Raw genomic sequence first — 27,173 nt, 5'->3', positions numbered from 1 at the left:
GGCACTGTATTTGGCTTTTTGACGAATATCGGCATCAGCCTTTTTTAAAACTCTGCTGGCCGATAATAAATCAATTTAAAACTGTGGAAATCAAAACAAAGATATGTGAAAGTTGAACATTTATGTCATTTTGAAATTTTAATTTACCGTTTGAAAACTACGTGGAGCTATTGTTGAAGTTTTCCTTTATCCGTTTTAAGACATGCTGACAATCCTGGGGGCTCCCTGAACTTTTTGTTAGAATTTTGAAAAATGTATACTGTTAAAAATGTATTGTAATAATGCAATCACCATTATGCAAACCTGAAAATTTTGTTCAATAAATATGCTTTAAGGCGTTACAATAAAGTTGAGAGTAAATTTTTCTATAGATTTTGATGCCAATATTTTCCCTTTTCACTGAAAATGAACATCGGCTCCAAATATCGGTTATCGGCCTCCTTGACTACTAATAATCGGCATCGTATCGTCCCTGAAAAAAAGCACATCGATCTACCTCTACTTCTGACTTTGTTGTAATAGTTGGGGGAAGGCCCTTTGGTCAGTTTGTACTCAGATGCCCTGACCTTAACCCCATTAACCAAAAACCTTTGAGAACGGAGCTTTAATTCTGCCGCCGGGTCAGTGTACCGGCCTTGGTCGGACTAATCCCATGCGACATGAAGTGCGACCGAGATTTCAGGATTAGCGGTTTGGTCGCGACAACACCGCAAAGGTGGCGACTTTCGATAAGCTTTGAAAGGATGTTTGGAGGTCAGCAGGATACCGGTAAGGTTTCTATTCAAATGTAACACAATGGAGATATTTGATAAAAAAAAAAATATATATATATATATATCTTGGCAGTATCGCAGTTTCCTTTTAAGAGCTTTAAATGGCTGATATGATTACCTGCAGATATTCCATTGTAAGACTACTTACACTGCCAGGACTCATCTATCAAGGCTGCGCACGCTGAATCACTGTTTGTGATTCACACTACATTCAATGAAACTGTTTAAGTCGGCCCAGATGACGACGTCAAGGGAAAAGACTTTTTTTTTTTGGTATCCTTTGTTGTCCGAAATAAAAAAAGTAGAAATTCTGTCGGGATGTAGAGGAAGAGAAGAAGAAGCAGGCAGGGGGGTGGATATCTGCAAAGATGGCAGCTTATCTGACAACTCCAAAAGATTTAAAACCTCCTGCTGCCATGACTTACCGTGTTTTACCTGCATATTGCCCGGCAACAGAGACATCAATTTTCTGCGCCTTGTCAGTTGGCAAAGCAACATCGTGATAAACACACGTACAAAGATGCACAATGAATGCTAATGTGGCCCCTCACAAGAACAAGGAAAAAATACTTTTAGGGGGGGGGGGTGTATGGGCTCAAAACGGGGCACTCGTGTCATCTTACCAACGCCGATTGGGTTAAGGGCCGTTAACGAAGCAGCGCCTTTTTCTTCTGCTTTCAGCTAACACAGCGCTACAGCTAATCCCGGCTCTGGCAGCCGCTAGGAACACAGCTCGACATAATGAAGCCCATTAGTCTGGAGACAATGGCAGCTCGCTAAAGCTCAAACATTGCATAACGCGGGATGAGAGGGGAAGGGAACACTCATCCTTTTGCCTTGAACTGTCATGACCTGATACTGCCCTCATTTGAAAAAAGTACAAATATGATGAACGTGTTAATTTCGGACTCAAAACAGATGACAAAAAAGGGCATCATAGCAGAAAGCAACATGATTGAATGGAGTTCAAGATTTGCCCCTCACACAACAGATTATCCGACCTGGCCAGGCGGACGTTGCTAATATGCACTTATTGCCCAATATTAATCTCCGGAAAAGCTGCTTCGTGATTAAACTTGTACGGTGCTTATGAAATGATATCACAAACAGGGAAGCTGTTCAAGCTGTGACTGGTATGTGTGTGTGTGTGTGCGTGTAATCTCTCACAGTATTAATTCCTAGAAATGAAGATGAAAACGGGGATGGACTGTAATCAGGTCTTTTTTAGCCTGAAGGTCAGCATCGCTGCGTTGCACGTGTGCGTTTCAGTGCAGTGGGCTGGGAAAAAGTGGCTTAAGATAATATTGCATCAGTGTGGGCAGCGCAATCAAGCACTGGGACATTACAGGCCACTTAAAAGGCCACTCGAATTGGTGCAAAAATTTCATAATAGTCCTCAGGACGGGGCTGAAAATAGTGCGCCTCGTTTCCCTGCTGAATAAAAACTCTTTTCGGCAGCACGTTCAAGGGAGGATGATTACACAGTTTATCTGCTGTAGACTCCTTACGAACCGCAAGACGATACCCCGACACGGCTCCTTGAATTTCCATATAAAAGAATTACGGTGGAAACTGAAGCATAACTCCCGATACGGTAATTGCGATGGATATAACTGAAGAAAAACATGTAAGATCGGTTGTGGCGGTCTCATAAATGCGCATAGACCTGAGGAAGACAAAAACCGTTGAGCACGTGAAAAAGGACAAAGAGGACAAATCAAATAATCGAATACATTTACCCAATTAGAAGATGAAAACCTGTTATGTCCATTTAAATTTAGGATTTAACACCAAAGACGTGAATGACCTTTCGAGTCACCTCCGTAAATTGCTAAGCTACATAGCACTGAAAAATTTGCACGTAATGATCAATGTTGCGACAACAATATTGTTTTACAACTGGGGGTCATTCATTCATTCATTCATTCATCGAATCAACATAGCGAACCATACGCGGCTCGCCGATGGACTGGCGCTGGGATTCCTTGATCCTGGCGATGACATTACCGTTAGTCTTAGCGTTCAGATGCACGTTCCACTAATCTGATTGTCACTGGTGCTATGCTGCACTGCGGGGCCTTTTAATCCAAATGGAACTAGTGCCACGCACACATATGCAAACGGACACAGGCTGCTGACCTACATGTGACTGGCCAATGCCCAGATTTGCCGGCACTCGCCCCAGGGGCTGTTGGGTGCAGTTTGTATACTCCCGTCGAAAGACCACGGTCGACAAAGCCACGTCAAAGTAGGTCGCGCGATACCCCCAAACCACATGCGGTGCCCCTCCGGTTCTAGGGAAGCTCCAGAGAGCCTCGGGGCAGGTAGAGGGCATCGGGGCTGGCATGATGGTGTGAAGGTCCCACATCTCTGACAGCTCATCGGTTCATCACCAGTCGCTCGGTCCTGGAGGTACGGCCTGACAACACTCGTCTCGTCAAGGCGAGTGTGTGTTGTACTCTGAACATATGGGGCCCCACTGTGTGACCTGGCTTCCTGGCTGCCGTCCACCCTGTGCACTGTACACGAGCACAACCTAACGCCCCGGAACGCGGCTCCAAATCCAACAGCTCGGCCCGAGTATGCAAATTTGCCCGGGATCACATTCGGCCTTGTACTCCGGGTGAACGCCATTCTCAAGAGAAAAGTGATTTTTTTTCTTGGTTGGCTCCCCACTCTGGGTACACACTCTCACCCCTAAAGGTTGACCACATTAAGGTTTGACAGGCATAAAAAGATGTGCCACGGCAATACACCGCAGAACGAGGAGATCCGCGGGGACAGGGAAAGTGGACGGGACGAAAAGCCATTGTGAGGTATGTTCCGGGTCATTGAAGCTTCGGATGGGTGGTCTGGATACAATCATTCCAGGTCACCTGCTCACCAAACGGTGGCACACTATGTCTACAGAGCAGCTTTTCACCAACACACACACACACATCTGCGACTTAATAGCCTAGCGTGCTATTTTCGGTTGGACAATCAATGAGGCAGGTGCGGTTGCACCGCATCACACTGGCTGTCCTGCGAGGGAATCCCTGTTCGGAGGGGAAGGACTTCACCCTAACGGAGGAAACTCCCCTCTGCATACTCATGTGGCTGCCATGTGCTCCATTGAAGCCCATTGGTGGTCAATTGCGGTGAAGTAAAGGAGAAAGTCTGTGGGTGTATATAATGCAGAAGCTCGGCTGTGTGCTCATTGCGCCGGTGGGAATAGTGCACTGCGCTACAGGCGCTATGACCTTTTCTGCCTGCCGTGTTTGCTCTCCCTCTCTTTTCCTTCTCTCGCTTTCACACGCTTATCCGCTAGCTCACACACACACACACCTAGCAAGCGCTGTCACAGCAAGCTTTAGCTACCATCAATTACCCACGAAGCTTCCCAGTTTAATGGACAAGGGGCTCGTACAAATCATCGGTGATATAGAGGTGATGGGACAGTAGGGTGCATTTGTTTTAGGCTCCACTGCCGCAGGGGGCGGAAGGTAAAGCCTGTCTCGTTTCCTGCCAATTGCCTTCCTGAGAGTGACCTTTTACGGGATCGCAAGTTTTTGCTCCCGTCGCGGGTTAAAGCCCATACGTTGTGGAGGCTCCAAGTGCGCACGTGTGATGACAGAAACATATGACGCAAACAGAAAGTGAAACAGAAAAACGGCTGGAATCCTGGCAGTTGGGTGTTCAGTGGACTTGGACCCCCTACGCAAAAACGGATTCAATTTCATATTTCTTCACAGATCCATACGATCGGTCAGCTTTCATGTGGGTTTGTTATGTTGACAATTTATTGAACAATTTAAAGTGTTGAAAATGGCCTGCTCTCTTTGATGATGCAATGTTAATCGCTCAACTAACATGCCTGAAAAGTAATGGTTTTCGAGATGAAAGATTTCAGCCCGTCGCCGGCGATATGCAGAATCTGACGCACATCCAATGCAAGGGATGAAGTCAGCGTCACACCCAAAGCCGGTCCTGGTATTCTCTGCCTTGCTCAAGGAGACCAGAAAAAAAACAAAACAAAAACATCCTTAGTATATTGGTCCATGGTACGGCTTGAACATGCAATGCTTCTGATTCACAGGTGATCCAAGACGGGTCCCGACGGGTTTACGCCCTCTACTTCTAAGCAATTAATCAGGTTTGTATCTCAAAATCATGCCTAACCTACCCGGAATACTTGAAAATGGCTTGCTGCTAGAATCACAAGTGACACAGTGAAGGCTGGTGGGTGAGCCTGAGAGCAAAGAAAGGTGAGGGGAAAGTAGACAGTGGGGGGCGGGCGTCGTAGTTATCCGCATCCGACACAAGCTCCGGGAGCAGAATGCGTCAGCACTCCATTCATGTTCCTCTAGTTTTCCACTAGAGAACAAAATGTGAAGGGTGAGACAGCATTCTCGACTGGTATGGTTACCACACTGCATTTTTTTTTCCTCTAACTTTACATAGCCTTAGGCGAGGCACCGAGAGCACATTTAAAATAAATAAGAGTGCAGCGGGACAACGGGAGCAAACTGGTTTTTCAAGAGGTGCATCTCTAAAAAAGGTCTGAGTGCTTTGAGCTCACCCAACTACCTCAGGACACTGCAGAGCGAGCAGAGAGAGAGAGAGGGAGTGTGAGTGAGCGAGCGAGCGAGAGAGAGGGAGAGAGAGCGCAAGATCCAAGCTCGCTCACTCTCTCTCCTTTAGCTGCTACAACGGATCCTTTCCACATCGACGCTACTGTTAACGTCACGCCTGTAAGCCCTGCTCGCACCCTGCGCTCGCCTTGCCTGCCTTGCTGCTCTCTCTCCTGGTCGGACGCCGCGTCGGAGAGGAGGCACTGATCAGCGCCACAAGAGGAGGGGGGGGGATTTTCAGAAGAAAAAGAACAAGAACAAGAGAAAAAGAGGACTGGAAAGCAAGAGGATAAAAGAACGGAGAGAAAGGAGAAACTGCGCACCACCCCTCCTCCTTCCAAACTCACCCCCCCACCCTCGATCAACACCAACACTCCTCTGGGCGACCCCCCCCCCCTTCCTCTCCGACTTCCATCCCCCATCCCGCTCCCCCCCCGCTCTGAAGAAATTGACGGATTATTGGGAAGTGCGCGGGAGGCAGGCTGCAGCTGCTGCTGTGTGCGCTTGGCAAGGATGATGCGCGTGCGTCTGCAATTTGCCGCACGGCCGCAGTGTGCGGCAACTTGACGAGAGGGGACGAGGGGATAAAGACGGCGGGGAAAAGTCGGGAGCCGCGCTGAGCCTTTGCAACCCCTGCCGAGTGCGCAGGAAAAGAGACGAGGGGGGAAAAAAAAAAAAAAAATTCTCGTGGACACGACGCCACATTGAGGATGGAAAGATAGAAGAGCTGTCAGACTGACCAACCGACCCAATGATCAACCACTGAAAAGTGGGCACAGGAATATAAAGAGGAGGAGGAGGAGGAGGGGGGGGGCTTTTTTTTTTTTTTTTTTTTTTTTTTAACCCCCAGATTGTCAATCTCACCTCCGGAGCGCTGCAAACAAAAAGCGAAGAACGCTGGAAAAAGGGACTTGGAATTCTCTTTCAACCTTTTAATTTGGTCCCGTCTGACTCTTTTGGACAATCGTGTCACACGACCAGTGCTATGGAAACCTGGATAAGGTGTCTATCGAGGGGATCAACTGCCGGATTCCAAGGACAAGCGAGGCAAGAGGATCTGACTGCCAGAAGCCAGCAGTGGAGCACTGCTTCTTTGGGAGCCTGAGTGGATTCCTCTATACAATCTTTTTTTTGGTGTTGTTGTTGTTGCTCAAGACACAAACACTCATCATAAAGGGCCTTCGAATCTTTCGGATTGGATGTATGGATTTACAAAAGGGCTCACCCTGGGTTTAGCAGGGCAGTTGTTAAAAGGCTTTCGTTGCTGCTCGGGGAAATACGTGCATCTCAAGTGAGCGCCACAGCTCGTTGCGAGGGGGGCTATATATTCTCTGTTCAAGGACCTGTAATGTTAACTTGAGGTAGGTGTCTAGTGTTTCAACCCCTCTTTGCATCAGTTTGCAACACCCTACCTTCTCGACTTCTGTCTTTGTAGTATGGCTTTTGGTTGCTTAACTTACCACCATGTCCTTCGCATACATGTTGCAATTCAGCCAGCGCCACCTACCCACTCCCCTCACTCCTGAGCAGAGATCATGGGAATACACTGTTAACTAAAGATAGTCAAAAGTCTCCTTCCAATATCATTATGTGCCCTTTCCATCTTCAGTCTCCTTATCCCTTTTAACTTTAGTCCCCCCGTAACACTCAAGTCAGTTAACCATCTCATCTTCCTGTACCCAAACCGCCCCCCCCACACACCACCACCAGCCCCCCAGATGATGCTGAATTATGAATGTGCCACATCATGAGTCTCCTGGGGAGGGTAGCTGCGCATCGTGCCAGGAAAGCCGCCCTACTCTGTGTAGTGTTTCTGATGGCACGAGCATGGAGCAGCGCCTCCCTGGCCTTAGGGGCGGCGGCCTCTCAAGGACCCCAGAGCTGTCCCCCACAGTGCTCTTGCAGTAATCAGCAGGGGAAGGTGGTTTGCACCCGACGGGGCCTCACTCGCGTGCCCCCGGGCATACCGGCCAACACGCGACACCTCAATCTGATGGAAAACGCCATTGAGGCGGTGCAGGCTGACTCGTTCCGCCACCTGCACCACCTTGAGGTGCTCCAGCTTGGGCGAAATGCCATTCGGCAGATTGAGGTGGGTGCGTTTAATGGACTCACCAGCCTCAACACTCTAGAGCTGTTTGACAACCGGTTGACGGTGGTGCCTAGTGGGGCCTTTGAGTACCTGTCCAAACTAAGAGAACTGTGGCTGAGGAACAACCCCATTGAGAGCATTCCTTCCTATGCCTTTAACCGGGTGCCCTCCCTGATGCGACTGGACCTTGGCGAGTTGCGGAAACTGGAGTACATCTCAGAGGGAGCTTTCGAAGGCCTACAAAATCTCAAGTACCTCAACTTGGGCATGTGCAACATCAGGGGCGATATGCCAAACATGAGTCCCCTTAAGGGCCTGGAGGAGCTGGAGATCTCCGAAAATCACTTCGCTGTGATAAAGCCAAGCTCCTTTAAAGGCCTGAAGTCGCTGAAAAAGCTATGGGTGATGAACTCGCAGATAACCATGATAGAACGCAATGCCTTTGATGACTTACCGTCACTGGTGGAGCTGAATCTCGCCCATAATAACCTGAGCGCTGTGCCCCACGATCTGTTCTCCCCGCTCAGGTACCTGGTGGAGCTCCATCTCCACCATAATCCTTGGAACTGTGGCTGCGATGCTGTATGGTTAGCACGCTGGCTAAGGGAATACATCCCCACAAACTCGACTTGCTGTGGACGCTGCCAGTCACCGGCCAACATGAGAGGCCGACAGCTCGTGGAGGTGGACCGAGGTGAGGGAGCTGCAACCCAGTGTTCCGCTCCATTCATTGCCGATGCGCCAAGGGATTTTAACATCTCGGCTGGGAGAGTCGCTGAGCTTCGCTGTCGCACGGCCCAGATGTCTTCAGTACGCTGGCTCCTGCCCAATGGGACTATCCTGACTCACGCCTCCAGTCATCTGAGGATATCTGTACTTAACGATGGCACCTTAAATTTTTCAAATGTCCTGGCCGTTGACACAGGCACATACACCTGCATGGTATCCAATGCAGCCGGCAGGTCCAATGCTTCGGCCTACCTCAATGTGAGTGCGGCTGAGCTCAACACATCCAACTTGAGCTACTTCACAACTGTCACAGTGGAGGTCTTGGGCCCGACCAAAGAGATGCCCAAACCCAAGAAGACCACGACGACATCTGCTGCTACTGCAGTGGCTGGCGTAGCGGGAGGAGGACTGGGCCTTGGAACAACCACCACAACTGCCTCACCCTCCGTCTTTCAGCCAGTGTTCATCTCCACACCAACTGTGTTGCTGCAAAGCACCGACAGCCCACCTGGTGCAGCCAAGCCATCTGCAGTGCCCGGACTCAAAGGGGCAACCGGCAAGCCTGGCAAGTCTGGCCCGAGTCTGGATGAGGTCATGAAAACCACCAAGATTATAATCGGCTGCTTTGTGGCAGTAACGCTCATGGCTGCCGTGATGCTCATTGCCTTCTACAAACTGAGAAAGCGCCACCAGCAGAGGAGTACGGTGGCGGCTGCTCGCACCGTGGAAATCATCCAGGTTGACGAGGAGGACCTTCCACCACCGGCTTCTGCGGCTCAAGAGACAGCTCTGACACTACCTGAAATTAGAGACCATAATAGCATACACAAACTGGACTATTTCAGTCACAAGACAAACTACGGCTATAACAAACCCAAGGCCGAATACATACCTCAGCCTGATTTCACCCTTCACAAGCCGAAAGCAGAGTATACGACATACAAGCCCAACATGGACTTCCATGGCCACAAGTCCGTCCAAGACTACAGCACTCGCAAATCTACGCCAGATTTTAGCCTCCATAGACCAAAGCTTGACTACAGCCCCTTCAGACAGGACTACAACACTCACAAATCCAAAGCAGAAAACAGTCCGTTCAAACCAGATTTTGGGACTCACCCGAAAGCAAGGTCGGACTACAGCCCTTTCAAATCAGACTACAGCACTCATCCGAGGCAAAAGACTGACTTCAGCCCATTCAAAAGAGATTATAGTACCCAACCAAAATCCAAACATGATTACAGCCCATTAAGGTCAGACTACAACACTCAGCATAAACACAAGGTTGAATATAGCCCATTCAAGCACGACTTTGGGACTCACCCGAGACCTAAACCGGATTACAGTCCATTTAAGGCGGGGTACAGCACTCAGCCGAAACCCAAAACGGACTACAGTGTCCAGAAATGTAAACCCGACAGCAACTACAAACCCAAGGACCCTTACAACGCTTTTAAGGCGGACTTCAGCCCGCACAAAGCGGACTTCAGCGCCTTTAAATCGCAATTCAGTCCCCACGCCCAGAGACCCAAAATGGATTACAGTCCACACAAGGTGGACTACAGTCCCCATAAAATGGACTTCTGCACCATGAAGCCAAAATACAACACCTACAAACCGAGTGGTCACGGGGCCAAATGGACAGAGAACAACGTGGGGAATTCTTTGCCCCGGACCTTGCCCAGCACCATCACAGCAATGGCCGAGCCCTTTGTCATTAAAACTCACACCAAGGAGAAAGTACAGGAGACTCAGATTTAAAAAATGTTTAGATAGCCCACCCTTAGGCCCCAGCTATTGCCCGCCGAGCCACACCCTTTATCCTTACCCCCACTTAAATCATGCAATAGAATGCACAATGGTAAAAAAGGACAGAAATGACTATTTTGTACAGAGCAGGCGCAAAGACTGGCAAGTTGTTGTTGTACATGCTTATAAATAAATAAATGATATATATATATATATATATATATATATATATATATATATATATATATATATATATATATGGAAACATTGAAACTACCATGAGCTGGTGACAGAGATACATATATTAAAAAGAAAATGAAACTATTTTCTAACTTGTAACTTCTATTTAAAATATGTTGTTTTAGAAACTGTCTTAACTTTGACAAATGAGGGTAGTGTTGTTTAAAAAGAAAAAAAACAAAAACAAAAACAAAAAAAAAACAAGGGGGGGCTGGGCATTCTGTGAGATTTTTACACCGTGCTACTGAGAATGCAGTGATGAGAGGAAATATTTATACAAAAAAAAAGTCCTTTCTTTAACAAAAAAAAAAAAACAAACAAACAAAAAAAGGTCAGCGTTGATCTTTACAGGTTTATCTTGTAAAAGCACCAAGAATTTGTACCGTGCCAAATGTTATAAATGCAATAAAAAGATTTTTTTTGTAAGAAACACACAATGGAATATGCTGTAGTTTCCTGTTCTCCTGGTGTATTTCTGTAAAGATCAGCCAATTGCTGTAGATACTGCAGCAAGATGCAGCGGTATTGCTTTTAACCCCGTGCATGCCGAATGACTCAGATGTGAATCACAGTGCAGGGGTCCTACGCTGCTTATCCCTCCCCAGTTGCTACACTCGTGACATTATAGCTTGAAGCCACAGTCCGATATCGTGCTGGTCAACGGATTAGTAGATGCCTACATTGATGTAATATTAAAGATGAAAAAATGGCAACAATTGTTCACCCGCCACTGACGAGGGAAACCTCTTCCGGGGTGAGGCATTTACGAGCTGACGTGGTCGCACGTCAAAGAGTCAAAGGGTGATAAATTCGGGTGGAACGGCGACTCAACTGTTGAAGACGTCATCTCGCCCGGAAAATATAGATCCTCATTTCACTTTTCATTGCGCTGCCAGCTGTTGTGCCTTCATCAATCAGCATGGTGGGAGACGTGTGTGTGTGTGTGTGTGTGTGCGGGGTGGGGGGGGCTTTTTAGGGTGACAAATGTGTGCAGGTCTCACCGTTAACTGGGCATTCTTCATTTCTGACACGACCGCCCCCCCTTTATCATAATGTGGCTACGCAGATTAGCGCCTGACAAAGGGCAATAACATGCAACATATGTGGCAGTCTGCAGTTTGTCTTATTCGCTCGCAAAAAGGCAGGAAAGGTATGCTAAACGGCCACTTAAAAAAAATAAAATACAATAAAAAATCTAGGGAATACAGCTAGTAAACAAAACGAATGACAGCTTGCGTTTTGCGTATGAAAGTGGAGACCAGCTTCCAGTTTTCCACGGCAAAATCTGAGTGCATCCTGATTCATTTTCGTGTTGAATGAACAAAAGCCTGACGGATATGAAAAGTCACACCAGCTTTCTTTGATTTGTGTGCATGATGGGAAAAGTTTGGACACTCCTGCTCTACATGAAAGATGAAAGACTACTACAAAACCCCTCCGTCTGACATCGGAAGCCTTGATTGTCAGCAAATGTTGTGAATATCAAGGTAAATCAAAACAAAAGAAGCTTCAAACTGAATCATCCGACCCAAAGGACAATAGTAGGAGTGTATTTTAGATGACAAGTTTACATAACCGGACTGACCAGGAATTGGGAGTTTGGAGTGGGCTGGTTGCGTACCTGCAGTCTAAAAAAAAAAAAAGACGGCGTAGCGGTTAGCTTAGGGCGCCTAATGATGTCCAGAGAGAGAGAGAGAGAGAGAGAGTGATGTGTGTGTTTGTGTGGCATGGCACTTTGAATTCGGGAGTTTTGTGTTCTCATCTTGTGTCAAACTGGGGGGGGGGAACGGGAAGGAACTGGATGTTCCGGCGCAGGAAGGCTCGTGGCGTCAGTGGAGGACGGCGCGATAATAACACGGAGGGGGGTCTGCTTTAATGCTAAAGGGCTGCGGCTTAATTAGTACCTTGTCAGATGTGAGCTCCGCTTCCCTCTAATAATTGTCATTGGACTGTGGGGAGAGAGGGATGGTGGGGTGGCGATTGTAAGCCCACCGCAGTGCAGCATGCGCTCGCTCGCTCGCTGGGCCCGACAAAAATCACTTACGGTGACACTGACGAAGGCTTTGCTCGCCGTTTCGGGTTTTGCGTTGATGAGTCAGCCTGCGTTTTAAATATTTGAGCGCATTCTGCAAACAGCACGAGATGTAAAGCCTGTCAGCATTTCACTGGGGCGGCGGGCGGGGAGGGGAGACTTTGGGGAGGGAAAAAAAAAAAAAAAAAAAACAACAACAAAGAAACAACATTTGCAATCCTATCGCAAAGGCTGACACAAGCCAAAGTAAATTTGCTTAGTTTATGTACGTACATCGGTCTCAAACTGGTAATGTTACGACAAATGACAATCAGCGCGCAAATTGCGCCAGCGCATTCCGGCTTCCGATGGCGTGACGTTCTTTCATGTGTGTGCTATAAAAGGCCTCTTGTCATGCTCATCAGTCAACGCGGCCGTGGGGTCATCCGTCAGCCAATGGGCTCGGCCGTTACTGAAGGGCACGTCTCCTTGGGAAACGCTCCGCTCCATCTCTCCCTCCTGTTTCTTTTTTTTTTTTTTTTTTTTTTTTTCTCCCTCTCCCTACCCTTCCTCCCATCCTCACCCCGCTCATCCGGTTTATCAGCAATCATGGAAGAGGAAGTAAATGGAGGACGTAGGAAGTTACATAAATGGAATCGTAGCGATAAAAAAATCAAAGAACAAAAAGTGATTTAAAAAAATTTATTTTTTTTAAAAGATGGAGGGAAAAAAAAAAAAAAAGAACAGGTGCGGTAAAAGGGAGAGCAGCGGCGCAGGGAAAAGGAAGCGAGCGGCGCAAATGTGATGCAAGAGTGCCAGCTACAGATGGAACGGGGGATATGAACGCCAGGGCCATGTGGCCACCGCGGGAGGAGGAGGAGGAGGACAGCGATGAGGCGGGAGGGCGGGGCGGTGGACGTGAACTGCTGATACAAGTGATGGACAGGACCGTTGGGAGTAGTTAAGGAGTGGTGGGCGCTGGTCGGAGAGAATATGAGGGTGGGAGGTTCATGAGGTCAGCACAAACGCGACTGTGGGGGTGGGGGGGTGGGGGGTGCAATTACTGGCAAAATACACGCGTGCGCACGACGCTGCAGTTAACAGGTCAAAGCACTGCAATAGCAGCGGATAAAGATCAGAAATTAGGACCCAAGTCTGCTGGTGGGGGGGGGGGGGGGAATCTAGATGAAAAGTGTAACGTGATCTGGTGTAATAATTACGCATTTACATTGTTTCTTTTTTCAATTATTATTATTTTTTTAAACAAGGACAGCTTCAAGCTAGTTTTGGTGGGGTTGCACGAGCTGGTGATCATAAGATTCAAAGTGTAATGGCAGCCTGGTTTAAAAAAAAACCCAAAAAAAAAAACCACATTTACCTTCCCTTTTTAATGGATTTCTTTTTTTCCCCCCCGTTACAATCTTTTAAATAGGGTTTCTGTGGCATGCGCGCCCTTGGTGGTGTGCAAGATTAAGAGTGGAATGGTACTCATCTATAATAATTATACATTTAGATTGTTTTTGTTCCCGGATTTTAAAAAAAATAAAAACAGCTTAAAACAGGATTAGCCAAACTGTGCTGGTGAGGTAATAACGCAAGTGCCCTCCCAAGGCATCCTGGTATCGGAGTTCCATATTTAAATGATTTGTTTTTTCTTTTTATAAGGACAGCTTCAAACAAGATTCCGCAAAGTGTGGCGTGTGAAATCCTAATGGTACCCGAGCACCTACCATGGGGTGTGCCTGGCGTCATTATTACACATTGAAATAGTTTTTGTTGTGTTGTTTCTTTTAACAAGATGGGATTTTATGAGTTAAAATGTTTTTTTTGTGTGTTTTTTTTTTCGGGTTATAGGGTGGGAGGGTGCTGAAGAGGTTGCGTCGTTTAAAACGTTTGAGAAAGCTAGCCAAAAACAACAGAAGACTGATAAGATTAAGTGTCATTAGCGAGACTTCAAATACTGGAATAATCAGCATTTTAACCGTAATCGCCCACGTTGCCAGGCATACTCGCAAAGCCGCAAAGTAAGCAAGCTTGCAACCGCCCAAAAGAAGCATCTTCACAAATTAGTCAACGCTCTGCACGCGGCTCCGAACTACGTTTAGCGGCGCACGTACGCTGTGACTGGCCGGTCTGCTAGTGCAGCAGGCTATTCTGAGCAGGCCTGCGAGCGTGTTGCCTAGTGAGTCAACATGAGTCAGGGCCAGCCAGATAGTGCGCTTTGGTCCTCGTGTCAAACCAAGGCCCCGGACAGCTTTCAGAATAATTCACGTGTCGAGATATTGTTTCATACATTCGCCTCATCTTGATAATATGTGTTTTTGCTGTTACAAATGGTGTGAAATGAAATAGCCGTATCTTTGCCGATCTATCGCTTAGGCTCGTGAGCAAAACTGTCAGATACATGCTCGATTGTGGCAGTGAAGTCAACACAACTTACACCGAGCGGCAGTTTGGCACATAGTGAACAATTCTGCAAAAAAAAAAAAAAAAGCAACTTCAAGCTTGTCCAATTCCATACTCTGTTGACGTTTACTGTCAAACCAAACAAATGACGTATCAAATTGGTGCCTCTTTGTTTGAGCAACAAATATTTGAATTCAAAGTGCTAACAACACGTGTAAAGTTCTCTTTTTTTGCTCTGTGCAAAAAAATGACTACCGTAATGTTACTGCAGCTAACTGAGAAGTTGTGACCTTCTATTTCATGTATATCAGTGTGTATTATATTGACACATGGTGGCCAAAGCACGCACACCGGATGAGACAAAATGAATTAATCATGATGTACGAACAGTTTAATTATTTACATTCTATTTAACTAAATTAACACAGTGTTTTTAGAGGGCAAAAAAACCCCTATACTGCATTGTAGAAAATTCTCTCCTAAAGGTCGACCACTCGTGTGTTGACGCCCCACCAGCAGACTTTTTTTGTTTTCGTTTTTGAAAAAGATCACCCGTGTTTCCGCAGGGACCAGAGACGATGGGGGTTGTGTTGCGGGAGGAGGGGCCTCGTTTTTTTTTTTTTTTTACGAGCCCGTCCGGCGGGCCGAGGCCGAGTTTGCGTCGTAAATCACGTCCAGGGCGAGAGAGGGACAGCGGCAAATGGGGCATATGTGAGGAAGGGAGGGGGTAACCACTGATGAAGACGCAAACACAAGCAGGGCGGGGGGAAAGAAAGTTATTGGCTGTAAACTTAACGGCATTTCTTTTTAGATTTACGGCCCAATACAAATCATAATCACGGGGCTGAAAATACAACTCATTGGACAGGCGCATGCTCAGATTATTGAAGTCATTTTTGTGCTACTAAAAACACAACTTTGGGCTCAGACAGGGTGTCCAACTTTGTGTATTTACGAGTGCTGTCAAGCGAATTAATCGCAAACCTTTCCATAATTGATCGCGATTAATCGCATGTTTCAACTACAATTTTTTGCAAACCTTGGAACCAATATTTACTTGATTAAAATCTTGGAATTAATGTGGAAAAAAACTAGGCTAATAGCTCTCTTTGATCCTTGAATACGATTCTTATCCTGTACAATACAAATGTTGAGCGATACACCAAAGATGTACAAATAATATGGTATTTGAATTTGGCTGTGCAAAACGCGCAAAGTATTTGGGATTTCTCCAATGAGCCGTCAAGCAACTTTTTAAAGTAAAACTACGTAAAAGTCCGTCTTTGCGACGGTGACTCTCCTCGAAGTTTGGCCGCACAGCGAGCAGAGGTCAGCTGCTACTGGAAGTAAATAAAACTGAGTTAACTGAGTTAATTTTTTTTTAGTGCGTTATGAAATTTAAATTAATCTCCATAGTTAATGCTTTCATTTTGACAGCCATGCTATTTTCCTTTGGTCAGTCACAAAGGATTGTGGCTGTGATGGAAAAAAATAAGGAGATTGGTTTTCCGTCAAGTAAACCCTGTGAGAGTTCTAGACGACTGTTCTGGGCGGGGGGGGGGGATTTCATTTTTTCTCAGCGAGGAATAAATGTCTGGCTGCAGACATTTGGGGGATTGAGCAGGGGTGGAATTGGGGTGATAAAATGGCTCCCTGAATTGCTGCAGACATTGAAGAAAAAGGCGGCGGAGGACAGAAAAAAAGAATTAACAAGGCCAAATGTTATTTATGACTTTCTATGAGAGCAGGGCCAAGCAACTGGAGGGCAAAAGTGTGAGAGAAATATTGACACTCGGTAGAGATAGTAATTGTCGCGTGGCGCCAGCCGGACTTAAAACGTTGATCGTGCCGATGCTGCGCTATGCTGAGCGGGCCGCGCGATGAAAGCAATGTCAAGATGAAAGCGGCGACGGGCTGCGTGGATCACTCGCACATTTTCATGTCGGGGCAGAAAATTATTCAGGCGCTGCGGCAAACGCCGGCATACGTAAATAAGAGCTCATCAAGGCCGAGCGAGCTGTCAAGTCAATGTTATTTACTATTAAGTAGCATCTGAATGAGGGTTGGGACAAACTATTGATAGTAGATAGAATATACCGTTTCGGCAACGGATACATTATTGATACAGATGGAAAGGTACATCAATAGTGATGCATCGTATGAGGGTTTTCATCCATTACATTCAATATTGCGCAATCACTGTTGCGCTTTTGTTGCATTAACTCATTCGCTGCCATCGACGAATTTACTCGTCTTTTCACAGCCCAGCCGTTCAATCCCAGGAATTTATTGATATTTTTTCTTCAGTTTTTTTTTCTTTCCAAACGTTAGAGTAAAAGAGGGTCTGAAAATGTCTGGCGGTGAATGAGTTAATGACATATCATGAGTTACTAAGTTCTCTGTAGTCGAAATGATAATGGACATGCCGCTCCCTCGAAACAGACAAGACGGCACATTAAGATGGGCCGACGCTAAAAAAAAAAAAAAAAAAAAAAAAAAAGTTTCATCAGGAAAAACCTCAGAGGAACTTCGGCATCAAAGAGGCAGCAACGGGTGAACTTGGCGGGGGGGAATGAAACAGCCTTGTTAGATGTCTTAAAGCCGATATGGGAGGAAAGACTAAAAGCAAAAGGGAGGGAGGGAATCAATTAAATTCCTAAGACCGTGGAGGTAATCCGGAAAGATCCGGGCAAATTGGTGGGCTTTGTTTCAGGAAATGATTCATGAAGTTTTTGATGTGCAAGTGATGCATTTCAATAAAAGGGAACCTGCGGAAATGTTGGCGAACTCTCGGTAAGACCAGCCCACAATATGATGACTTTAAGCAATGTGAAAAATAGACTTCTTGCTCAATAATGTTTACCATGAAAATATTGCCTGATGAATTGCCAATGAACTCAGATTTGAATCGGGTCTCAGAAACAGCGGTTAATGAAACATTCATTTTCCAAGTAATTTATACGGTAAAAGTTTGTGGAAGACGCTGCTATTTTTTTTTTTTTTTTTCTTTGCAAGTAAGCGTTGCATGACTGTCAGTAAAAAAAAAAAAATACAGCGAATCCCGAAATGACCCTTTAACGCAGCCCCCAAGGCCGTGTTCTGTCTGAAGCGAGCTACGGCCCTTTTCCGAGTATAAAAGCCCACATTCTTTGAACGAGCCAATTTTCCTGAAGGGACAACCGCTCCGTCGGGGCGAGCCGGCACAGAGCAGATGATTTTATAAAGACGTCGACACGGAAAGCGGAATCAACGGTTGGGGGGGGGGGCGGGGGGGGGCAGGAGAGTAGACTTGGCAAGTGCTCGGCCTCCCACTCGCTTGGCAGCGCAGGCACAAACTGTTTGCTCACAGCGGTACATGCGTCCATTAGCATTGTTCCAGGAGATAATAACTTGCCGTGCGCGCTTTGAGTGTCGCTTCTCCGCCAAAAGTGGCAAAACCGGTGGTAAGGTGGCGGGCGGACGAACGAACGAACGTGGCAAATGTAAAAACATAGCTATCGTACGCTAATATAGAGCGCGTTTGCTGGATAACTTGATCGAATAATATCAATGAGCGGTTTTATTGTATTTGGTGGCTCACCATATTATACTAGGGTGTAATGGATGCAACGAGTCAACCAAGCCCAAGATTCAATTTTCAGTTCCCGATTTGCGATTTGACTCGATTTTGAAAAAAAATGGCTACCATGCCCGTCGTCTCTGTGCACTAGTGTGTTTCCGCAGACATCCACAAACGCAATATGTTTGAGGCTATCAATAATAATATTATATAAATAATAGATAAATTAATAATAAATTGAAGTTTGGCGCAAAAGCATCATTTGATCTGCACATTCAAAATGTGCTATGCATCTGGAATGAAAAAAAACGTCTCAAGACATCATTTTCTAGATGAATTCAATCAACTCGATTTTCAATTAGTGGAATCGATTAATCGGGGTGAATCGATTTTTGATTCACCCCTACTACATACCAAAAAAAAACCCAAACTTAATTCATAATCAAGCCTAGTAATTAATTAGACATGATTTTCATCTACCTTCATTTGTCACTGTCACACTGTCACTTTTCGTCCAAGTTATCAATTATCGTGTAGTTGGAAAACTACGGCGCTATGAAGAGTTACTCTGCAACCGCTTTCCGTGGAAGCCAGTGTGTCAGCTTTTTAAGAGCTTCACGGCCAGCAGGCGTCTTGGAAGAACCAAGATAAGCTCGCAAAAAACCTTGGCTGGAGTTGAACCAAACAGCTCAGCCAGATGTTTTGAATTGCACCGTAACGTCGGAAGCGAATCAGCCTGGATCCTGCAAAGTGTCGATTGATGAACGCGATGACGATTACTCCAATTAAATGTAGGTCTTTGCAGCAGAATGAAGCAAACGTTTGGGCTTTGAAGAGATCTGAGCCGGCGACCGAAGCCTTTCAAGAAAGCCACAGTGCCCCTGCCAGCGTTTCATGGCACCTCCCATGCATACATGCCGAGGGGGGTTTTATAGATTTCTATAGTGCACGAGCGTCTCTCAAGTCTGTCGCCCACTGCTGCCATTATCATTATCTGAATTCAAAGCTCACAGCCCGATCCCCCTGATGTTTTTTTTTTTTTTTTTTTTTTTTTTTTTGCTTTAATTCCAATAAGATTTTGCCAGGCTCGTCCGTCCCTTTATGTCCCCAAGTCCCCTTTGGGAAAACACAGGAAAAGAAAGGCGGGGAGGTGGTGGATGAGGTTGCGGGATGAGGACGGAGAGTTGCTGATCGCTGACACAGGCGCCGAGATAGCCGCCACGTCTTGTAAAGGAACGGAAGGGGATGCTGAGATGGGCGCAGGATTGAGGACGGATGCTGGGCTAAGCTGGTCAAGGATTACCGCCTTTAAAATCTTTCCTCGTCGCAGGCTTCATTTTTATTTATTCTTATCTGTCAAGCTGGCGGGTGCGCAGAGATAAAAAAAAAAAAAAAAAAAAAAAGAAATATATGAAAACATGCGAGGGAAAGCGTAAGGAATTGGAGACATAATGGGGGTGGCGGGTCAGTGGTGCGGGGCTCTCTCCTCAACAGGGGCCCGGATGCTGATAAGCAAGTAAATAAAGGCCGGGCGTTTAATATTGAAAAAACTGACACAAGCTGTTTTCACAAGATATTCAGTAAGCAGTTGTTTGCATTTCTAGTCAAATTTAAGTCGAACTTTAAAAAAAAACAACAAAAAAAACACAGCTACAGCTAAGATCAGCTTAGATCAAATTGTGTGAGAGTTGAGGACTGTCCAAACTTTTTCCACAGAGACAAGTCAAGAAAAAAGGGAAGAGAGGACTCGCTTCACCTTATGTTTAGGAAAGAAACTAAAAACCACAGCACCGCCTTGCCACTAAACTTTTCGAACTTATCTGCAAAAATAACAGGACGCTAACTGGCTAACACCGATTCTGACGATGCAGCGTCTCTCTTTGATTCATGCCACAAGAAATGTGCCGGAATCGGCGGCGGGCAGGTTACACCTTTGCTCATCGACGGTTCAAGGTTTCGACGGCAACGTCGACGGCTGTGTGGTCTACATCGGCAAACTGCGCCACCGCCCGGGCGGCGCCGCGTGCTAATATGCTGCATTAGCAACAAGCGCTTTGACAAATGCATGACATGTTAGATTTGTCGAGATGTCCGGGTATTAAAATAATCCCGACCGAGAATGGAATTGGTCCAAATGCTAGTTGACAACAAAGCTATATCAAGTTAGAGCAGGGCAGGCTAGTTCAATCCAAAAAAAAAAAAAAAAAAAAAAATGGTCGATGCGACGCACAGATGCTCAACTTAGATTGATTCTTTCTTCCTTAGCAACGCAGTTGACAAGCAGAGTGTGATCGAGCAGAAAGAAATATGATGGGGATCAGTCTCCCACAAAATGATTTCAAAAGGGTAAATTAACGCTCAGTCAATGAACTACATGTGAAATATTCATTTATTCTATAGCCTATAGATTGTTGAGCGAGGCATCCCAGTCCAGAGAAATAATCTACCAACCCCCTAGACCTTCCTCCCATCAATCAACCAACCCATCTGGTGTACCTTTACACTAGCGCTGTCAAGCGATTCACATTTTTTCAACTAATTAATCGCAACGTTTTCCATAATTGATCGCGATTAATCGCATTTTTCAACTACATTTTTTTTTTCGAAGCTTGGAACCGATATTTACTTGAGTAAAACCTTGGAATTAATGTGGGGAAAAGAAAAGAAAAGGATATTTCGATTCAAAGACTGTTCTAATAGCTTTCTTTAATCCTTGACTACGGTTCTTGTCCTGTAAAAATACAACAGTTGAACGATACACCAAAGATGAAAGTGTGCAAATTATTTTTGGATTTCTCCAATGAGCTGTCCAGCAACTTTTTAAAGTAAAACTATGTAAAAAGTCTGTCTTTGCAACAGTGACCCTCCTTGAAGTTTGACTGCACAGTGAACTGAGGTCAGCTGCTACGGGAAGGAAATAAAACTGAGTTAACTGAGTTATTTTGTTTTTTTGTGCGTTATGAAATTTAAATTAATCTCCATAGTTAATTCTTTCATTTTGACAGCCCTAAAAAAATATATATAAATAAACTCCTGGGATCGAATGGTTCGACTGTGAAAAGACAAATAAATACGTCAATGGCGGTGAATGAGTTAACTGAGGTTTTTTTTTTTCCTTTTTAAGTGCGTTCTGAAATTCAAATTCGTCACCATAGTTAATGCTTTAATTTTGACAGCCCTACTTTATACCTATCCACCAAGCTACCAATCTACTGTCTATCCGTCCACCTTTCTGTCCATCCGTCACCCTGCCAAGCAGTGAATTACATGTCTCAATGCTCTTCAATACACTTCACAGAACAGCACCTCTTCACACAAACGTGAGTAGAAAGACGGTTATTATCCCGTCAGAGCCCAATTCAATAAGTCCAATTTTACCGACAATGACAACCGAGTCAAATAAGGCGAAAGAACTAGACGGGTCGGGGGGGGGGGGGGGGAAGCAGAATAGTGACCTAGCGAATGAAGTGTATTGCAGCTCGAGTGGCATCAGCGTTTTCATTCCGTTGCCGCTAATTGACGGCAAAGAGCACTGCGGTGCCCTTCAGGTAGGAGGGGAAAAGGACCGAGAGGATTCGGCCGGTCCCCGGGCGCCCAGCGACCGTGTCTTTGAACTGTTTGCAGAGTGTATGTTTATCAAGAGTGGCTGGCCAAGTTGCCATTCCATCACACACACGCACACACACTTGACGCGCAAGGTCGTCCTCGTAAACGAGTCGGGGCAATAAAGCGGTAAGCAGGTTTCTCCCTTCGCTCTCATCGCGCCATCTCTATTCAGGCCCATCCATCTCCCCGCCGCCGTAATGGCATGAAAGCAGTTATGTGGGTCGCCCTATTCGCAGCCCGGGGCCATAATTCACCATTTTCAAGGGTTAGCGCTCGTCCGCGCGCTCGCTCCCTCCCCTCACGCACGAGTGCAAAAAAAAACAAAAAAAAAAAAAAAAAAAGAAGATAAGACCATCTCCGGCGGGGATCAGATGGTCAGTTCCGGTTGCCATAAAAGCTATTTATGTTCATAAAAGCGCTTTAATATTTCCTCGGTTGCATTTTTTATTTATTTTTTTTTTATTTTTTAAAAGGCCGTCATCTCAGGAAACATGGAATAAATCTAGCAGAGGAGCCATTTTTTCATTTGGTGGGGATGACCGGGACTCAACAGTGGGTGGAATGACGACTCGGCTCGTAAAGCAACAACAACGCGACTGTGCGCAACGCAAACATGATTCGGCAAAGATTAGCCGCGCGGGCTCTAATTAATCTGCCGGAGAGATTTTACAGAGTAAAACCGGCCTTTATGCGGTGATCAGCTTTACATACTGTCCCAACCGCCGGTCAAGCTGTCGATCCGCGTTTACGAACGCGCGAGGGTGCCCTCGTCTCCGTGGCCGTAAAGGGGCTGTAATCTACGATACGAGGCTGTCTGCAGTGCGCGATGGTGGTTTGTTTAACTACAGAGTGTGGTGTGGAAAAAAAGGACCCAGGGGGGCCGCTCGCTGTTGCCCCCCCCCCATCCCCACCCACCTCCTCCCGTCTGTCTCGTTTCACTGGGCAGGAAACCACGGCATACATTATGCAGCATCTTCCTCGGATGCACATTTCGCATGCTGATGGGTAGCATACGACTTGGGGGGGGGGGGAACGAGCGAAAAGCAAGTACCTGCAGGAAAGGTCGTTACGATGAAAGAGACACTGCCGACACCTGCCTAGCTGCGGGAGTCGCATAATCGGCCTCGCGCCAAAATAATTCCCGGCGGGATTGGAAATCAATGCGAGCGCACGGACGCCGCGGTGGATGCGGTCCTGCGTGGCCCCCAAAGGCAAAATAAGAGACGTAAAAAGAAGCTCGGATGTATGAAGGACTCACGCCGGGGGGGTGGCGGGGGAGGGCCCCCCCGCGCGAGTGCGGGGAATGATAAGTGAATTGATTCACAGTCGCACTGCCCACGTGATGGTCGAACCGATTGCTACAGAGACTCTAAATAAACTTGATGAATCGGTCAATTAAGATTGGAGAATCCTGCTGATTGGACGGGAAGTTCCAAGAAAGTTACTTACAAGCAGCCGCGATCAGGTCGCAAATGAAATCGAGGCAATCTGAGCAGCGCGACGACAGCTACCACTCCCGGTCCAGGTGTGCATATGCTTCGATCACTTGATCCTGATTATCGTGACGATTATTCGATCCGATAATTAAAAGGCTTGGCCCCCGAAATCCAGTAGTCAATTTACTAGTGCTAGGGATGTACTGATTCATAGAAAAAAAAAATCGATTTAAAATCGATTCACCCGATTCGATTAATCGAAAATCACATTTTTGATCCCATGATCCACGTTCAAGATGCTCGGCCATTTTGTCAGTGCCATCAAAAAAAATAAAAAATGGGTAGGTGGTATCTGTAAGGGCGCCCGGCATCAAAACTGTGCTCAACAAAATCACACGCTGTGGCCTGATGGGACGAGCTGATAGTCGCAACAACAACATAAAGAGCCATCAGATAATGAGGCCATTGCAGATTTGGTCGGAGCGGGGTAATCAGGCGTAAAATCGCCCAGATTTGACGAGCACACGACCGTCGAGACTCTGTCATGTGCTGGATTTGTTGCGATAGGCAAAATGTGGGCGAAGAAATTAAGCGAGAGGCCTACTGGGGTAAGGGTTCGTTAGTACACCACATGAACAAGGTTGTCAAGACTTCAAACGGAGGTGGCAACGCGGTGTCCAACTCAGCCAGATCTCCCTAATTCCGCTGTCTGACTACAGTTACATAACATATCGGATAACTGCGGCAAATTGGCAGAATCTCGACGCAGGTTGCCCGACATCGTTGACCTCGCCGACGTCGCCGTCTCGACTCATTAAAAATGCAGCGCGCTGCAATGGGGAATCGTTTTAAGGCCGCCTCGTTGGCTTCCGCTTTTTACGAATGCAACAGGACATGAGCGATTGTGTCCCGTCTCGAGTTGACTCATCCTGGGGGGGGGGGGGAAAGGCTTTGGAAAAACAAAAACACCTCCCTGCTGAGGTTAGGTTTTGATGTCGCAACCCAGGAGAAAATCGACAAAGGCTCACCGCTTTTTATTTTTTTTTTTTTTTTTTTTGGGCTGTAAAGGGGAGGGCAGGTGAGAGAAATTAAATAGAAAGACGGAAGAAAAAAGCAGAAGGGAATGTCTGGAGAGTGATGCGATTACAGGCACAATGTTTCTGTGGAGCCAACTCACGCTGGGAACTCTCCCGGAAAAAAGAAAACAACACAACACACCGAGAGTGGCAAAAAGCTACAAGGTGAGGGATTACGGAAGACCAAACGAGGGGAGAGAAAATCTATGGCGACAGAGAACTGGCAACGAGGTTTTCTGTTTCAATGCTCCTCTCCGAGGTTGCAAAAGAACAAAAAAACACTTGGTGGCGACCATCACCAGAAATAACATTGAAATGCCAGTATGGACAATCGAGCATGACATCCGACCGATTACTTACGACACGTACGTCAAAAGCATCCAGGCATTTGGGGGAAAATTTTCTAAACAAAGGCATTTGGGCTCTGCTTGAGCGTTTCACACACTTGCAAAACTTTGTAGTAGATGATCGATTCCATCATCAATTTTCAGCTCCCCATTTTCGATTCCATTTTTGAAAAATTGCGACCATGCTGTGCCCCTGCGCGCTAGTGTGGTTCTGCAGCCGCCCACAAACGCAATGATGAGCGACACATTCAAAATGTGCTATGCATTTGGAATGAAAATTTTTTTTCGAGACATCATTTTCTAGATGAATTTAATCAACTCCACTTTTCGATTAACTTGGGCGAATCGATTTAGTCTCAATTTTCGATTCATCGTTACACCCCTACCCATAATCGCAGAAAACTTAAGTAACTTTTTCATGAACTTGAAATTTACTCGTAAAAAGGGACATACCGCATACCCCCCCCCCCCACAAATACGTCCCGAAGTAAGTCATTCCCTGAAGAAACCAGGCAAATTGATACACTTGGGAGTTGCTCTTTGCATAGAAAGCAGGAGAGATGCACAAGTTAGCATGACTAACGCGAACGATGCACGTCCATCTGACAAACAGAAACCCCGCGTCGTCCACTCACGAGGTTTGCGTACCCAACGAGGACACAAGGCTTTCTTTATCAACCTATGTGCGCCCGCCCCCCTCCCAAAAAAAAAAACTATTTCCATTACAATTTAAACACCAAAGGACATGAGTGTCAGCCACCCGACACAAAAAGGCCCTTTAAAAAGGCGAGATAGCGATGAAGAGTGTGTGTGTGTGTGGGGGGGGGGGTGTGGGGGGGGAACTCTGATGTGTGTGTGTGTGGCCTGGGTAAGTAAGCGGTGGTGGGATTATAGCTAGCTCCCCAATCGTGGCTTTGGTCCATTCGCCGCTTCCTATGAAAAAGCCATTAGCATGTGAATGAACGGGCGCACAGCGGATGGAGTTTTCTAAAGCCCAAAGCGCGCTGATCCGCAACCAGGTGAAGCTGAGAACACACGGGGAGGGAATTTCAGTGGAGAAAAGGTTGCTGTTCCTTGCGATTTTACCGAAGGTCGGACACGTCCGGCTTAAGTGCCTGTGAGATTCTTTGACGCTGCCGAACTGATTTTGTTTATCCATTTCCCCCCCCCCCCCCCATTTGTTTCGCTTAAATAACCTCCGTTCCCGCTTACCGTTTTTTGGGGGGTTTTTTTTGTACCTTTATTGCAACGCGTGTATATTTTATCGCCGCTCTTCATGTTTTTATGCACGAGCGGGTACTTTTTCTATTTTCAAATCGATAAGCCCGTGATTATGAAGTGAGTTAAACCCCAGTCGTTTGCTCGTTTTTTGAAATACGCCACTCCGCTAAATTGGATTTTTTGACATGGTGGCGTGCACAACAAAACAAGAGCAGAAGAGTTTTTTTTTTTCTCCCCCCCCCCACACAAGTCCAAGTGGGGCCTCGCCGCAGTAATAAAAGTAAAATAGACATTGGTCTCACATCATTGCACCAAAAATGCACTCTCAGACAGAATGGCGGGTTTTAGCACCAACGCGTAGAAGGCCGGGGGGGGGGGGGGGGGGGGGGCTTACCTCTCTTTGCATCACCAGCTCTTTTGTGAACAGCATGGCCTCGTCGCTGAAAGGCTCCGCCACCTGCATGCCCCGGGGGTGTTCCTGGAACTGCGCGGACACTCGATACCTGGGTCACACACAAGAAAACCGTCGCCCGAGTCAAAAAAAACGCTCTGTGTGGATTTCAAGTTTTGGGACACAGAGTAGGGACCCGACCGATTATTGGCCGGGCCGATTATCGGCGCCGGTATTCTGCGTTTTGACGAATATCGGCACAGAACTGTGTTGGAATCAAAACAAAGATATGTGAAAGCTTAATTTTCTGTCATTTTGAAATTTTGGAGAACTTCATTTATTGTCGAAAACTATACGGAGCTATTTTTTTTTTTTTTGGATAAAGATGTATATTGTCAAAAAATTATCGGAATAATAATACCCCACAAAAAAATCTACATTATGCAAATCCGATTTTTTTGCCGATAATGTCTTTTTTACGAAAAATGAATATCGGCTCCAAATATCGGTTATCGGCCGCCTTGTCTGATAATAATCGGTATCGGTCCCGAAAAAAAAATATCGGTCTATGTCTACATCAGAGCTTTCTGTGATAACCATGACATGAAAATGTCGCCTTAGACTTTTGACTATTTTGGGTGGAGTGTGCGCCAATCTGTCAGGATGATTATGAGGGGCCATGGTTTTAAATTTGGGAAGGATTGCCTTAGGAGATTTGTTCGCGCGCTACAGCGTATCCGGCCGAGAGGAAGTGCGCACCTACAAACTATGAAATAATCATGACGCAAGATGGTGTCTCTCAGTCTTCGTGATTCTTGAATTAATCATCGCGACACTAGCGAGCACTTTTGCGTCGTACCGGAACGCGCAGCCGGATAATCCTCCGTTCCTGTGGAAGTGACTTTGCAGTTCGTCTCGTCACAT

The 27,173-nt window shown here is 46.3% G+C and overlaps 2 protein-coding genes across 2 annotated transcripts in view; one reads left to right on the top strand and one right to left on the bottom strand.

The window, feature by feature from the left end:
- The window catches only part of snd1 (staphylococcal nuclease and tudor domain containing 1), a 105,820-nt gene that overhangs the window by 45,454 nt on the left and 33,193 nt on the right, over nucleotides 1-27,173 (bottom strand). Inside the window, 2 exon segments of the mRNA XM_086022063.1 lie at nucleotides 26,253-26,326; nucleotides 26,329-26,361. Coding sequence (XP_085878189.1) covers nucleotides 26,253-26,326; nucleotides 26,329-26,361 — 107 coding nt within the window.
- Nucleotides 5,442-10,187, top strand: lrrc4.1 (leucine rich repeat containing 4.1). Its single transcript, XM_086022710.1, has one exon. It carries the CDS (start codon nucleotides 7,122-7,124, stop codon nucleotides 9,966-9,968), a length of 2,847 nt encoding a protein of 948 aa, XP_085878836.1. The 5' UTR covers nucleotides 5,442-7,121; the 3' UTR covers nucleotides 9,969-10,187.

Source organism: Filicampus tigris, chromosome 22 (assembly GCF_054856515.1).
Source record: "Filicampus tigris isolate MCC_2025a chromosome 22, RoL_Ftig_1.0, whole genome shotgun sequence".
Taxonomy (NCBI): domain Eukaryota; kingdom Metazoa; phylum Chordata; class Actinopteri; order Syngnathiformes; family Syngnathidae; genus Filicampus; species Filicampus tigris.
This window is presented reverse-complemented; position numbering and strand designations above follow the sequence as displayed.

Coding starts and splice junctions, on each gene's coding strand:
- lrrc4.1 (XM_086022710.1), top strand. CDS start 7,122: ATGTGCCACATCATGAGTCTCCTGGGGAGGGTAGCTGCGCATCGTGCC.